General features: G+C 34.6%; 1 protein-coding gene across 2 annotated transcripts in view; it reads right to left on the reverse strand.

The window, feature by feature from the left end:
• The window catches only part of GLRA3 (glycine receptor alpha 3), a gene marked incomplete at both ends in the record, with an annotated part of 146484 nt that overhangs the window by 98516 nt on the left and 31704 nt on the right, over nucleotides 1-16264 (reverse strand). For both annotated transcript variants that reach the window (XM_080709872.1, XM_080709871.1), the window contains 2 exons: nucleotides 1090-1157; nucleotides 15345-15472. In XM_080709872.1, the coding sequence (XP_080565998.1) occupies nucleotides 1090-1157; nucleotides 15345-15472 (196 nt within the window). The remainder of the gene's footprint in view (nucleotides 1-1089; nucleotides 1158-15344; nucleotides 15473-16264) is intronic.

The raw sequence follows: 16264 nt of genomic DNA on the forward strand, positions 1-16264 counted from the left end.
TATGCAGTGTTCTTCAATATATAACAATGTGAAATGAAAGCACATACCACTATTATTATTACTTATTATTATTATTATTATTATTATTGTATTGAGGATTCAACATAGGGTGTTCTACCTCTGAACTATATTTAACTCTTTTTATTTTGTTTTATTTTGAAACAGGGTCTTGATAAGTTGTTGGGAGTCTCAGATTAGTTGCCAAGGCTGGCCTGAAACCTGAGATCTTCCTGTCTCAGCCTCCCAAGTGTTGAGATTATCAGCATGCACCACCACACCCAGCATATATTACTTTTTTATACAAATTAATTTGTAGATTTTTATAAATCTTTATGTTGCTTTGGCAAGTACAAAATTTACTTAAGCAATTAATCTAACAAAATACTTAAAATAGTGGCATAAATAAATTTGTAACTGCATAGAATAATTAAATATCAGAGTATTTACTGGGATGCTTATGCTTGTCTATTAAAAAGCATTTTCAGAAAATAAATAAGCTTACATGTAAAATTTTAGTTTTAATTCGAAGTTTAACACGTTAGATTGTTTAATTCAGATAATCTTTATTCATTTACATTTATTATCTGATATATTATTTCTAAATGAAATATTAGGACCTGTGGTTGATTGTAATTGAATTGTTTCACTAAATTTATTTTTTATTTTTATTTTTATTTTTTTTATTTTTTATTTTTTGGTGGTACTGGGGTTCCTGGAAACCCTTCTAGCTCTGGGCAACACTCCCAGACCAATTTTATACTTTTTTAAATTTGCAAACAGGGTCTCTAAAGCCAGCGCGGCTGGCTTCAGACCTGCGCAATCCTCCTGTCCTCCAAACCCAGGGATTAAAAGCGTGCGCCACCACGCCCTGCTAACTTTATCTTTTGAAATCTCATTCTATTAAGTTTTAGCATAAAAGTTTCTATTAATGTGACAATAAATTATTCTAGCATGAAAATCATTACAAAGTAAATATGCTGAGCCTGAGCCTATATCTCAATGGCACAGCACTTGCCCAGCATGCACAAAGCTGTGGGTTCAATCCCCAGAAACACAAAATGAAAATAAATCCAAAGCAAACATGCTTACCATAGTCGTCTCTGCAATAGAGCCAAAGCTGTTTATGAATATGTTGCATGTGACATTCACTGGAGGTCCTGAAAAAGAGATGAAAACAGAGGGTTCTTAAGATACTTATGTAAAATATCATTAAATAATCCTTTTTTTCATTATTAGTGGGAAAAGAATATTTCTTTATATATGTATAGATGTTCAAAACTGAGCTGGGTGTGGTGCCACAGCTTTGAAATCCTAGTTACGTGGGAGGCTGAGATTGGAAGATCACAGGTTCAAGAACAAACCCAGCAACTTAGTGAGGCTCTCTGCAACTTAGTGAGAACCTATTTCAAAATGAAAATAAAGTTAAGGCTCAGGACAGAGCTCAGAAATAGAATTCTGGGTTCAATCCCCAGTACCACAATAAAAAAAAAAATCATATAAATAACTGAAGGCACTAATTCTGTGAAACAGTCTGGTTGAGAATCACAAGAGTCAATGTCTTTGAATAGCCATGTTGACCATTACACAGGACTCTTCCCTCTTTTGGCTGCAGTTTCCTTAGTTTAGGTATTTATCACTAAAGGTGATTTATCAAGTCCAACATCAGAGCCTCTTTGAAATAGTTTTTTTTTCCTCCCCATCTATGAACTACACTTTTCTGTATCTTTGCATGTACCATAATTCTTTTTGTTGAAATAATATTTTAGATAATATGAAATTTTCACACTGGAATTCAGACCCCATCTCCAGCCCATGGTTCATTGCTGTTCATTCTTAAAAATGTTTGTATATTGTTGATGTGTGACTTACATGGATGAATTCTTTAGAGTCTATACTTTCCTATAACACACAGCCATTGAAGTCTCTGTTTGGTGGTTAATTAAAACTGGTCAGAAATTTTCTGAACTCCCTGAGCCTGTAAACCATCTATTCCTTGCCAAGGTGCTTCCTGTTTGCTTGCAAGAATGTCTTCAGCCATCAGGCAGTTTGCAACCTTAGCTCACCCTTCACATCTAACCTCTATATTCATAAGAGTACTTCAGAGGTTTTCAAAGTTGCCTAGACATCTCATATCTTGTTCCTTAACTCTTTATATATTTTATTTTATTTTTTTGGTACTTGGGACTGAACACAGGGGTGTTCTACCTCTGAGCTTTATCTCCAGTCCTATTTTATTTTATGTTTTTTATTTCACAGGGTCCTGAGAAGTTGCCGAGGCTCTCCTCAAATCTGAGATCCTCCTGTCTCGGCCTCTTATGTAATGGGACTACACCCTGTCATTGTTTAGGCTGTTATAAGTTTCAGTAGGTGCCACAGCCTTACCTGTGATGCAAGCACATTTCTGACTTGTTTTTAGTAAATAGCATAGGAATAGTGATTTTTCTCAGTGAACTCTGAGTCAAGTGAGCTAATGAAAAGCTCTTTTCATGTGGTTTCTCCAGGAGCTGCATGGCCGGGGCCACAGTGACAACGCTCTGAGCAGTCTTCCTGACCAGCTCCACGTCTGCTCGGCCTCTCTGGTAGCTGCTTCAATGCTGCTGGACTTCAAGGGCCCCTTCAGCTGGGGAGTGAGGCCTCTCTTATTATAGAAACTCAACTTTTTTTTTTTAAATAAAGGCTCCTCAGATTCTTGCAAGTTTTTAGTTAGTTTTTAGTACTGAAAGTTAATTTTGATAATTTTGCCAGTGTTTCTGTTGCTTTCTAGAGGAGTGTGAATTTACAGAGACCCGCACTCAGCCATTCTGGACTTTCCATCTAAATGCCTTATTAATCATTTGTCATACCTTTGAGCATTTTTATCAGGATCATTCATGTATTCCTTTACTAAATATCTAAAATCAAATATGAGAAAACATAGATTATAATGTAGCAGTGAAGGAGGGGCTGGAATCAGTAAATTGTTTAGCACTTCTTGCATGCACACACACACACACACACACACACACACACACACACACATATATATGTATATACAAAATGGTTAAAACTTAACTGAAATTTCCTTACAGAGAAAGAAACAGAGATAGAGGAGTCAGGGCTTGGAGGCACTGAAAATGCAAATCTAAGCTAGTGTAGTGGAACACACTTGTGATCCCACCACATGTGAGGCTTTTACAGAAATATCATAGGTTCAAAGCCAGCCTCAACAACTTAGTGATTTAGAAACTTGGCAAGACTGTTTCAAAATAAAAAAGAAAATATGGATGAGGGTGTGACTTGGAGGTAGAATACTCCTGAGTTTAATCCTCAGCATAAAAAGAACAAAAAAAAAAAAGAAAGAAAAGAAAAAGAGAAAAAGAAATGAAAGTCATTAATTTTGATGACAGTTGCCTACTATAAATAAAAATTTGAACCTACCATATGATTTAGCAATACTACTTCTGGGTATCTACCCAAAGGAATGGAAACCAAACCACTAAACTAATTCATGTGTATCTATGTTCATAGCTGCACAATTCACAATTGCCAAACTATAGAATTAGCCAAGATGTCCAACAGTTGAATGGATGACAAAACTTTGGGGTATGTAATAGAATTTTACTGGAATTTTACTCAGCCATAAAAGAGAAACAAAAGTATGTCATTTGAAGGAAAATGGAGGGGACTGGAGAACATTATGCTAAGTGATATTAGTATATTAGTATATTAGTTGGTCACAAAAAGTAAGAGATCAGATGCTCTCCCTAATGTGCAGAAGCTAGGGAGAAAATTGGTCATAGGAGGAACTCTAGACAAAGAAGGAGAAACCACAGATTAGCAAATGAGGCAACCTAACTGAGGGGAATGGGAGGGAGGAAGAAGGAAATTTCCTAATGTACATGATGTACCTTCATAAAAATATCAAAGTCAGTCACTAAGCCAAACATGAGGAGGAAGGAGGAGGAAGGGAATGGGGTGGGAATTGGGGAAGGGCTAAATGAGTGATGTGTGCATGTATGCCTCTACCATCTTGGACCCCATTAAGATGTATAACTGCAATGCAACAATAAAATAATAAAGTAAAAAATTAATTTCATGGATACTAAGATACAGAATGAAGCAAACAACAAACAAACAAAAGCAACAACAACAAAGTAAAACAGGAAAGCAAATAAACAACCTATTGGTTTTATGACTGGACAAGCCTCATTGCTATCACCTATTAGTCAACTGACCTTTTAAGTCCAGGGTTTCATGGTATCTTTAATGTCTTCATTTACCCTAGTAAGCCACAATATTATATTGCAATAAGTGGCCGGGTGTGGTGGCTCACGCTTGTAATCCCAGCATTCAGGAGGCTGAGACCAGAGGATCGGGGTTTGTGGACAGTCTCAGCTACTTAGTGAGGCCCTCTGCAACTCAGTGAGACCTGGTATTCAAAAAATAGGGCAGGAGATGTAGCTCAGAGGTCGAATGCCTCTGTGTTCCATCCCCAGACCTGCAAAAAAAAAAAAAACATATATATATATATATATATATATATATATATATATATATATTCAATAGGTGCAAAGGAAATAATATAAGCTGTATTTTATTGTATCCTGTACTACTGTATCCTCAATGTTACTGTCCCTTGTTCCCCCCAAAAATGTGCTCTTGAAAATCAAAACTTCCTCTATCGTTCTTGTTTCTTTAACATTTGAATGATAATGTGTAATATATTTATGCATGAGGTAATTAAAAAAAAACTTGGGCTGGGGGAGTAGCTTAGAAGTAGATTGCTTCTGGGTTCAATCTCCAGTACCACAATAAGTAAGTAAGTAAGTAAGTACGTAAGTAAGTAAGTAAGTAAGTAAGTAAGTAAGTAAGTAAAAATTTGGTGAACACTATTAGTAAAAAAGAGTAGATTCTACATGTTTAAGAACCCAAAGTGTTTTGAGTATGTATATTTCTAGAACATAATATTTCAACAAATATATAAATGAAATTGTTTTAAATAAGAATAATAAAACCCAAGAAAATTCTTGAGTACTATCGGTGTTATGATTAGTTGCTTAATAATGAACAGGATTTAAGTTTTTTGTTATTTATGAATGCAAATTATATTTACAAATTAAAATCATTATTATTATGTTTACAAATTATTTAAATTTGTAAGATGAGATGATCATCTTCCATATCACTGTGTGAAAGAGGAGAGCACATACCTTACTCCTACGATTTTTAAAAATTCCATCACAAGGGAAATATGAAGTCACAATGAACTGTTAGAGATCATTGTTCTTCTTAAGAGAGGTCTAAAGTAATGAGCCCTGATTACTCTCATTAAAAAGCTAAAACCAATATTCCATATTTTTAGTTTGTCCTCCTATTTTTCCACTTAACACAAAACTGCTATTTTTCTTTGCTGGTAAAATCAGTATGGATGTGAAAAATATTATTTGGCTTGCTAAGTACATCTATGTTGGGAAAAATGTTCTAGGATGAAGCTGCTACTAGATGACTGCTAACTCCATCTGTAATCTTTTTGCTAAAACTAGAGTAAATAAAATAATGGGAGCATGATTTTTCTTATTTTAACTTAGCAAAGAGAAGGGTCTTTGCATGCCTCATTAACCAGAGGTTTAGGCAGAAAGGTGAATGAATAAGGAAAATAACATGTTTCTGTAGAATTAGCATTGGTTAATGAAGAAGTGACTTATTTCTTTTATTAATAGTATCAAAATTTTTCATAGAGGAAAAATAGCTAGCATATAAAAAACATTATGGTAGATGGGATTGTAAATTCATACAACCACTATGGAAATCAGTATGGAGTTTCCTTTAAAAACTAAAAATACATCTATACCACTATACCACTCTTTAGAATTTACCCAAAAAAACTAAAGTCAGCATCTTTTAGAGATGCATACATATTCATGTTTATTGCAGCACAATTCACAATGGTCAAGTCATAGAACCAGCTTAGGTTGTCTGTCAGCAAATTAATGCATAAAGAAAATAGAGCATATAAACAAAATAGAGTTTTATTCAGCCACAAAAAAGAACTAAATCATTTTGTTTGCAGGAAAATGGGTGAAACTGGAGGCCAAATTTTGAGCCAAATAAATCAGACTGTATTAAAAGTATCATGTTTACTCTCATATGTAGAATCTAAAAGAAAGAAAAAAAAGCAAAGGAGGAACTCCATGAACCTGATGGGGAGACTAGTCCAGTACTAAAAGGAATCAGGAAGAATTATGGTGACTAGGAGTGGTACTGGGCAGTAAAACTGATCAAATTATTTCTTTTTCTATGCACAGATATGTCACAATGAAACCCAATGTTCTGTATAATCAGCATGCATTAATATTTTTAAAGTAAAAAGTCTAATTTCAATAGCTAAATTTCATATGGAAATAAAGTAACTCACAGTGGTCTCAGGTATACTTTTTATTCTGTTTATTTATCAAGTATATTCCTCATCTGTATATCAAAACATATAAAATAGCTCTTTGGTTTCGATTATTTACTTATTTGTGCGTGTATTCTCTCCTTCAGAAGAAGAAAGGGTGAATTAATTCATGCACACGATCCTAACTTCATATTTTAAAAATATAGCTCGTATTCACTTGAAAGACATACACATGCATAAAAATGATGATATAAATGTTCTGTAAAATATTAAAGTATAAAGCAATTTAAAAGTGAAATTTTTGTTTTACCTCATGAAGTCTCTTCAATGTGATACCAAGATATTCAGAATTTACTTCATAAACACTTTGATGACCTAGCAGACTCTTTTTTGTTATTGTTGTTATGGTATTGGGGATTAAACTCAGGGGCCATCTACCTCACAAGTGTTGAGATTACAGTTGTGCACCACCAGGCTTGGCTCTAACAGATTCTTAGTTAAGGGAATGTAGGAATTATAGCATGACAATGGAAATGACTGACTGCATGGATAGGCAAGAACTTAGAGACAAAGAAAATACAAATTGACTGTAATATATTCAGTGGGAGACAGAATGAACATGACCAAGAGCAGTGAGACTTGAGATTATATAGAATGAAATGAATACAGCTCCATAATGTTTTAAAGGCACTGTGTTCCACCCTTTAGGCTTCTAATCCATGTCAGATCTGGGCAGCAATTTTTGGAGCAGTCTCTCTGTCCCAGCTATTAGTATGTATATTTAAAATTGTTGTAGAAAATAAAACTCAGAGAAGATTATAAATCTTCTATTGCCATCACAGAGACCACCTGTTTAGCCATCCTTGGCCAATCTGTTACTTCTCTGTGCCAGTGCAAATGCTGTTATATCCATCCAAGACACCACTATGTTTAGCCACAATGCTAATAACTGCTATAGCATCCATATGGCAAATTGCGTTTTTAAATTGTTCAAAACATTAGGCAACATTGGACTGAGAAGTAAATGACAGTGGCTGCAGATGCCTCCAGCAGCAGGTTTTCTTTTAAATGTCTCTTAAAACACAGAACGTGGCTTTAAAGTTTGGGGATAAAGCGAAGAGACCATATCAAAGTGCATTATGGAGAGTGAGTAATGATGGCACCTTTATTAACACCAAGGAAAGAATATCAGGCAGAAAGGGAGGAAGCAACCCAGTGTTTGTAAGAATGACTCAATGAAACTTTTAACATCATCTTAAAGCCTTGCTCCTTTAAAAGACACAGAATACAACTTGAAGTTTAAATTTAAAGGTAATTTAATCTAGTGTGTGTGGTACTGGGGGTTAACCCAGGACATTTTTTTTTTTTTCTCTGAGCTACACCCCAGCCCTTTTTATTTTTTGTTTTGAGACAGGGTCAAAACAAAACGGTTAGGTTGCTGCAAGTCATGCTAAGATCGCTGACACTGGCTTCAAATCTTCAATTCTCCTGTCTCAGCCTCCCAAGTACTAGGGTTACAGTTGCATAACCAAATCTGACAAGACTGATTTTTTTGTTTGTTTCAGATAAACGCGTACCTGACTCAAGGAGAAATGCTGTTTTACCTTTTAGTTGACAAAACATATTTGATGATCGTCAATGCACATTTTAAATTATTTTTAGATACCTTTAAAATGTTTGTAAGTTATAACATAAAAGTGGGCTTACTTTTCAGAATAGGGTCTCTGTGTGTTGTCCAGTCTAGTCTCTAACTTGTGGACTAATGAGATCGTCCCACCTCAGTTTCCTGAGTATCTGAGACAACAGTTGACTGCAACAATGCACACCTTTCTATTTAAGTTTTCGAAAAAACAAAAACAAAAACAAATAGCCTCCCCAGAGACAAAAATAACTCTGTTGGCAATCATGACGAACATAATAATTTCAGTGATTAAAAACAAAAGCTTTCTCTACATTGACCATTCTAGTCAAAACTCAACACTCAACTGAAATAAAGCTCAGGCCTGGGCAATGCATTCTTTGTCAGATTTTTTTCCTTTGAAAAAAGAGAAATAGCAGGTAAATTGTGCTATTTCAAAAGCATACAAACACCCACGTTCATTCTCTCTCTTTCTCTTTCTCTCATTCTCTCTTGGAAAAGACATAAACTTTGCCGATGCAAATCAACACGGCTTTCTGAGCTGCAGAGCAATCCATTAAGCATAAGAAAATCAATTGTTTATGAAAAGTGAGAAATAGAAAGACTGTAAATTTCCTTCAGGAAGAACAAAAAATATAGTGGGCAGAGAAGCAAAACAGAACATAAGTGGTAGAATGCAAGAAAGAAATATTAAATTAGCAGTCGTACTAGGGCAAAAGAATATCACTATACCTGCATTGTAAAAGGCTCAAAAAGCAATCAAATAGATTAGAACAAGTATGACCAGAAGTAACCAATTCCAGTTTATGTGTTTGCCTTAAAGAAGTGGACCAGTGCTTAAGGAGTACTGAAGCATGGAGCTTCAGTGTTGTTCTTTTTTTTTGTCACTGACATATTTAGATAATTTAAATTTTTATTATACAATGAATACACAGGTGCTTGTACACCTGTAATGTAGTCACCATGATTTAACATTTAAGGAAATAGTTTAGAATAACGAGGATTGTGAGTAGAAAAAATGCAACTATAGAATTAAAATTTCTTCAGACATTCAGAAAGTACAGCACTGAAAACATTCAATTCATGCTCAGTGACTTAGAGGGCACAACTTAATTGTAAAGGGAAGTGAAAAGGAGCAAAGGGTATTATAGAAATGTGTTATCAATAGATGATAGAGAAGGATATCATATATTTTTTTTAAAAAAAAGGAGAATTACTTTGGAGAAATAACACAAACATAAGGCCAACATAAGCAATAAGCCTCCTAAAGAAAAGTGTCCAATGTTAGAAAAAAGTAGCCTTCATATAAAGTCACAAAAATCAAAATGGAATTTGATTTACAATAAGTCAGTGGAGAATTGGGCAGTATCTACAAACTTCTGAGCTAGAATTCTGCAACTTGATAATTGTGTAAAATTTCCCTAATGTCAAGTGAATTTTAAAAAGATTATCATGGAATAATATTCAGTGATAAGAAGAAATGAGCTATAAATCCATGAAATTAATTGTAGGAAACTTAAAAGCATATTGATGAATGAAAGAAAGTACACAAGAAAGGTCTACATACTGTATGACTCCAATTATTTGGCATTCTGAAAAAGACAAGCTTCCACAGACAGTAAAAAGATCAATAGTTTCTACAGCTTAAGCGTAGTGGTAGAAGAAGAAAGAGAGGGATATTTAGAGCTCTAGCACTAAAGATTTATAGAGAAGTGAAACTATTCTGTATAACACAGAAATGGTGGACACATGTATTCATGAATTGATCAAAACCTATAAACTGTACGATGCAGGAAATGAGATCTAATATAAATTATGGACTAATTCATAATAAACCAATGTTGGTTTATCAATTATAATAAATACACCACACAAATAGAAGATGTCAGTCATAGAACTATACCCTCAGGAATTTTTATTTTTTTAAAATTTGAAATAGGATCTCACTGAGTTGCTGCAGCAATCAACTTTTCTGTAAAGCTAAATACTCTAAAGCTATCTATTAATTAAAGAAAATTATCATCAAATAAAAGCTCAGAAATATATCAATTTTCTCCTGTAATGAAAAGTAAAATAACAGAATACATTTCTTTTTGTTATAGTTTTTGGTATGGAGAAAAAAAGGTAAAAATAAAACTTAAACACTGACTAGCAGAGGGAATATATTATGCATTCAAGAAACTACTGATTATAAGGACTATTTTGAGATCTCCTCTTTATTATCTTCACCTCATTGGCACTGCCAGTGAAAAAGTGGTATCTATACTCTGTGGCTTATACCTGGTGATAGGGACATTTTCTTAACTTTTAAGAAAATGGTTTAGAATAAAGAGGATTATAAGAAGACAATAATGCAAATGCAAAAATGATAGAGACACAGTGAGCTTGCTCACAGTGTCTTTATAATTTTTTTCTTTTCCCTAAACAAGAGTTCTGAAAAGAAATGATTTCCGACTCTGAGAAATAAATAGTGGCATCTACCTATTATTTTTATTTTTCAAAGTGGAAATAATTATTTCTATAGTTACCATTTCTTCTTCACAGAACTCTAATTTCTGTTGAATGATTAACAAGTAATATATGAAACTTAGTTTGATCATTCTTTTTAGCAGACTTCCAGATCATTTCTGAATTATTAAATCATTTATAATAGTGTCTAAATCATTACATTTGACAGGACTAAGCTATAACAGTGTTGGCAGTACTTCTGTGAAATGTCTTTATTGGAGAAAACTTATTCTCAGAAAATTTTGAGATGAATTGAGACTATTTTGAAGGAGAGAAGAACAAATGATCAGTAAAAAAGATAATGTTAGTGAGTTAGGCTTCTGATTATTTTCATTTCCTTTAGTATTTGTTTCTAAAATATATGATATTTATATTTAATTATTTTCTAAAATGAGGTTTGCTAGAAAAGGCAACCAAACTGTGCTTAGTACAAACTTAAAAGAATTGTTTACTTCTACTATTGAGGTTACTATTTTTTTTGTAATGAGGATTAAAATCAGGATGAGTCTACCTCTGAGCTACACCCCACCTCTTTTTTATTTATTTTTATTTGAAACAGGGCATCACTAAGTTGTTGAGTATCTTCCTACACTGATTAGGCTGTCGTTGAACCTGTGAAACTCCTGTTTTAGTGTGAATTAGTGAATTCATGAAGACAAGATCCAAAGTCCTTTCCCTGTCTCTCAGGCTTACTAAAATCCAGGCACACATTTGCTATTTTTCAACTCTTTATATCAGGGACCAGGATTTAGTAACTGCATCATAAATACCTTAAGAATAATTGAGTAGTCATCAACAATTTGCTTTTTTAAAATATGGAAATTAATGAAAATAGCTGCTTGTTTAGATCAAGTAAACTAGAGCACTTTCAATTGCACTTCTTGAAAAAAAACCATTGTTAACATATGCTGTAGTTACCTGGCACTTTGTGTAACAGGAGCTTTAAAAGAAAAGGTCTCTGTCTCTCTCTATCTCTGTCTGTCTCTGTCTGTCTCTGTCTGTCTCTGTCTTTCTATCTCTCTCTCTCTCTCTCTCTCTCTCTCTCTCTCTCTCTCTCTCTCTCTCTCACACACACACACACACACACACACACACACACACACACAAAGATAGTGGAATAGAGGAAGGCATTGCTTTTTGGTTGCTCTGAGACTTGGAACTCAATCAGCAGGGAAACTGCTTTTTGGCAATGGAAGAAAAGCAGTCAAAACCCATCAGAAGAAAGAGCTGAAACATAGCTGATTTGGAAGCTGCACAAAGAGCAGGGGACTGAAAAGAATTCTGAGTGTCTTATTTGGTGAGCAGAATGGAGAACTGAGGCAGGGGTCATCTTGGTGAGCCCATACTGGAGCTGGCCACTGCAGGAATCTGGCAACTGTCAGAGTTAAACTCTAGGAAAAAATAAGTTAAATTTTGGGGGACCAGTGATTGCAGAAAATCAACAGGAAAAAGTAATTACATACTTCTCTTCATGTTCAAATACCACAAAACTCCAAACCTTCGGACTGCCTAGCCGAAGTGCTCAGCTAACTACTGCGGCTACAGTTGAAGTCGTTGGGGCATAGAAACTACAGACCCTTCCTGCAAGGACCTGAGGGGTTACAATTGGCCTCATCAAGACTATGAATTTGCAAATCATCCCAGCAGAAACATGCATGGCAGCAGGGACTCTTCTTGGCAATGACAAAACTCTCAGGGTCTGAGTTTGAAGACCGTTCCTGTGGAGGTGGGGGCAAGACCTACAATTGAACACAGAATAAAGTTATTAGCAGGCAGCCCCTAGGGATACAGGTGGGTGTACTAGAGCTAGCAGTCTACTCCAACCATGTGGGATCTCTAGTGATCACTGCTGAATTGTCAGCAGTGGTGTCTTGGGGAAAATTAATCAGGCAACCATGCCACAGGTTCAGAAGGCTAAGATTTCTTACTCAGTGAAGTTTGGGTGCCACACGTGCTGAGGCCAGTGGCAAGTAAAGTCTGATGTAATTGCAACTGCCAGAACAGCAGCAATGTCTTTGGGGCTAAATAGGTCAGCCAACCATGTCTCAAGGTCAAAAAGTATAATCTATTCCCTGGCAAAGTTTGGGTCCTGCCTCCAAAACAAGAAGGCCAGGGAGCTCATATGATCACAGCTGGCAGACCAAAGCAGTGTCCCTTCAGCAATTTAACTCAAATGACTATGTGACAAGACGGGAATGCTAGAATCTCTTGGGACAGAGTTTGGACTTGGTGTGCATGGAGGCCAATAGCTGACAGGGTTGCACATGCCCACAATCAGCAGAACACTGATGGTGTCCCTGGGCCATTAATGCTCAGCCAGCCAGACTGTAGGATCGGAATGTTATAGTCTCTGGCACTGCTGAGTTTGGGACCAGATATCAGAGAGGCCTGGAGCCAGTCAATGACTACTGCTTGTCAGCATTAAGCACAATATCCAATAAATAGGTTCTGGGAGACTAACTCAAAATTTTGATTATATGAGACAGATTCATTGAGAAAAATATGAATCCTCAGCATAGAACTTATTATAAAAGGATAGTGAATAGATATAGGAACCCCACACAAAGAGTAAGTGAATGCCAACACAAAAGACATACAAACCTAGGAAACTTGAAAACATGAGAATGAAGACCAACAAGTAGACAATAAACTATCACAATGCCACAACAATGCAGAGCACCAATTGAAAGCTTCGGAAAATGCCAAAGGAATTCAGAATTTTTATATTTAATATGATGAAAAATTGTAAAATTACATGGGAGAAAATGTACAGAATATGATATAGCATATCAGTAAAGGAGCTGAGCCCCCAAATAAGAATCAAAAAAAGGCACTGAGCAAATTGAAAAAGACATTAAGTGAAATTAATTCCTCAATAGAAAATATCACTGGAAGACCACATGGAAAATAGTTTTACTTCTAGAAAACAGATCAATCAAAACTGACCACGAAGTTAATCATATATAGAGTACAATACAACCAGAATAGTAAAGAAATAATGAGATAATATGAAATGACCAAACTTATGGAAAATAGGCATTTAGGAAGGTTTGAAGCACAAAACAAGGGTAATATAAACATCTTCAGAGAAATAATGTCAGAGAATTTCCAAACATGGAAAATAAAAATTGGACATATATGTATAGGAGACCTTCAGAACCCCAATGTGACAAGCTTAAAGAAGAAATTCTCCACATCACATAATAATCAAAATGACTGACACAGAGGTCAAGGAGAGAATCTTAAATGCATTGAGAGCAAAAGGGCAGGTGATATTCAGGGATATAATAGGAAGAATTACTGAAGATTTCTCAACCCACATTAGGAAATCTAGGAAGTTCTGATATGGTACTCTAAACTCTGAAGGAAAATAACTTCCATCCAAGACTGCAATATTCAGCAGAGATAGCTTTCAAATTTTACAAATAAATAAAAACTTTTCAAGTAGAAACTAAAAGAATTCATGAGTATTACTCTGCCACTAGAAAAAAATACTAAAAGAAATGACACAAAGAACAAAGAAGAAATTAACACCAGAACCAAAGAAGGAACTAATCTCAGCAGATGATCAACTAAGTGAGGAGAAATCACAAAATAGAGAATGTACCTCAAAATGAAAGGAAATAAAATTAACCTATCAATATAACATCGAATCTCAGTAGTATCCACTCCCTGATTAAAAGGCATAAACTAGCAATGTAGATTAAAGAGCATAAGAAATTTACCTTACTTGCAATGATATTCATAGGCTAAAGGTGCAAGAATAGGAGAAGGAAATAGGATATTTCATGCAAATGAAAACCAAAACAAAGAAGGGGTAACAATAACCATATCTGACAAAACAGACCTTAATCCAAAACTTATCTCTCTTACTGATAAAAGGAAAAGTCTAACAAGAAGATATAACAATAGTACATGTTTAAGCCCCAAAATGTGGTATGCCCACTTTTATAAAACAAACTCTTTGTGACATTTAAAACTCAGATCCCCAAATAATATTAGGAGGGTTCAACACAGCTGTTACAACATTAGATCTTCCAGACAAAAGATCAGTAAATACTTGGTGTGGTTTTCTCCGGATGCCACCCTGCATCCTTCCTTTCCCTATATGTGTTAGTGAGATCTGTAGTGATAAATTTCTATATAGACACAACATTACTTGAACTGTTTCTTTCATCATTCTTTTTTTCCTCTTATCATCTGCCTCTTCCAATCTCTTTCTACTATTCTACTGGTCTCGCTCTCCTCATTCATCTAAAGATCATTTAGTTTCCTATGTTCTTTCTAGTGTCCATATACGAGAGAAAACATGACCCTTGACTTTCTTGAATTGGCTGATCTCAGCGTAATATTCTCTAGTTTCACCCATTTCCCTACAAATATATAATTTGTTATTCTTATGGCTGAGTAAAATTCCATTCTGTGCATACATCATATTTTCTTTATCTGTTGATGGATACTTAATTTTGTTCTATTATTTGAGTATTAAGAATTATGCTGCTATAAGCCATAAAAATACTGGTGAGGATGTGGGAAAATAGGAACTCTTTTACATTGTTAGTGAGATTGTAAAGGGAAATACTCTAATGAACATGTTGTACTTTAACAAACATATCAATGTCAATCATTAAGCCAAACATGAGAAGGAGGGAGGGGGAGGGAATGGAGCAGGAATTGGGTAAGGGCTAATTGGGTGATGTGTGCATGAATGCCTCCACCATCTTGTACCCTATTAAGATGTATGACTATAATGCACCAATAAAAATCTAAAAAGAGAATTTTTAAGCATATTATATCTGAATTAGTAAACAGAAGAGTTACCTTTAAAATTAGGTCTGATTCTTGCATCATACCCTGATGTCCTCCCCATTAATTTATCCAGAAAGTCAGAAGGTGACATTGGAGCGCTTCGAGATCTTGCACTGTTTGTTTCCTTTGTGGCCACCAAACTACAAATGAAAGAAAAATGATAGACTTTACAAAATGAGAACAAAATTATAGACTTTACCAAAAGAAATCTAACAGAAGCTACCTATAAAAATAAAATGTCAAGCAAAAGCTTGTTCTCTGTATCTCAGAGAACAAAAGAACTTTAAATACCAAATAGTAATATTATCAATGAGATAGCTCTATCATCTATCATCTCCAAGTGTATAATCAGCTTATATAGCTTCACAAATATTAGTCAGACTATTAAAATTTCCATAATTTTATATTAAACCTGAAAGCAAAGTCTATTTTCAAGTTATTCAGTTTTCAAAATCTGTATTTATCCACAGTTGATATCTGATGGAAATTTTAACTAAAAATATCCACAGTTTTTGAGATGAACACAAATATGAAGTTCAAGTATGAAGTATAATTCTTGCTGCTTTTATTAAAGGACACAAATCAGTTTTTTATGGCTAAGTAAACAGTAATAAATTCTGTCCAGGATTTGGCAGATTTTTCTCAGCAGTAATAAAACTTTTATACAATGGAATAAACAATTCTTCAATTAGAATGTCTTAGAAATACACTCAATTATACTAATTCTGCATTCAATTATGTGACATTAATCTATAATACATTTGGTTCAGATCTAGAATTTGTGTTAAGACTGAGGAATTAAAATAAACGTTTTCTGAGTACCTGGATAACATAAGATTAGAACCTGTATCCAAGAAAGACAAAGTGTTACTGTATTCTTTTCACTCAAACATTTTTTCTTTTTCTTCAGTTTAAAGGCCAACTATAGTGAA

This window comes from Muscardinus avellanarius, assembly GCF_963383645.1.
Source record: "Muscardinus avellanarius genome assembly, chromosome: 14".
Classification (NCBI taxonomy): Eukaryota; Metazoa; Chordata; class Mammalia; order Rodentia; family Gliridae; genus Muscardinus; species Muscardinus avellanarius.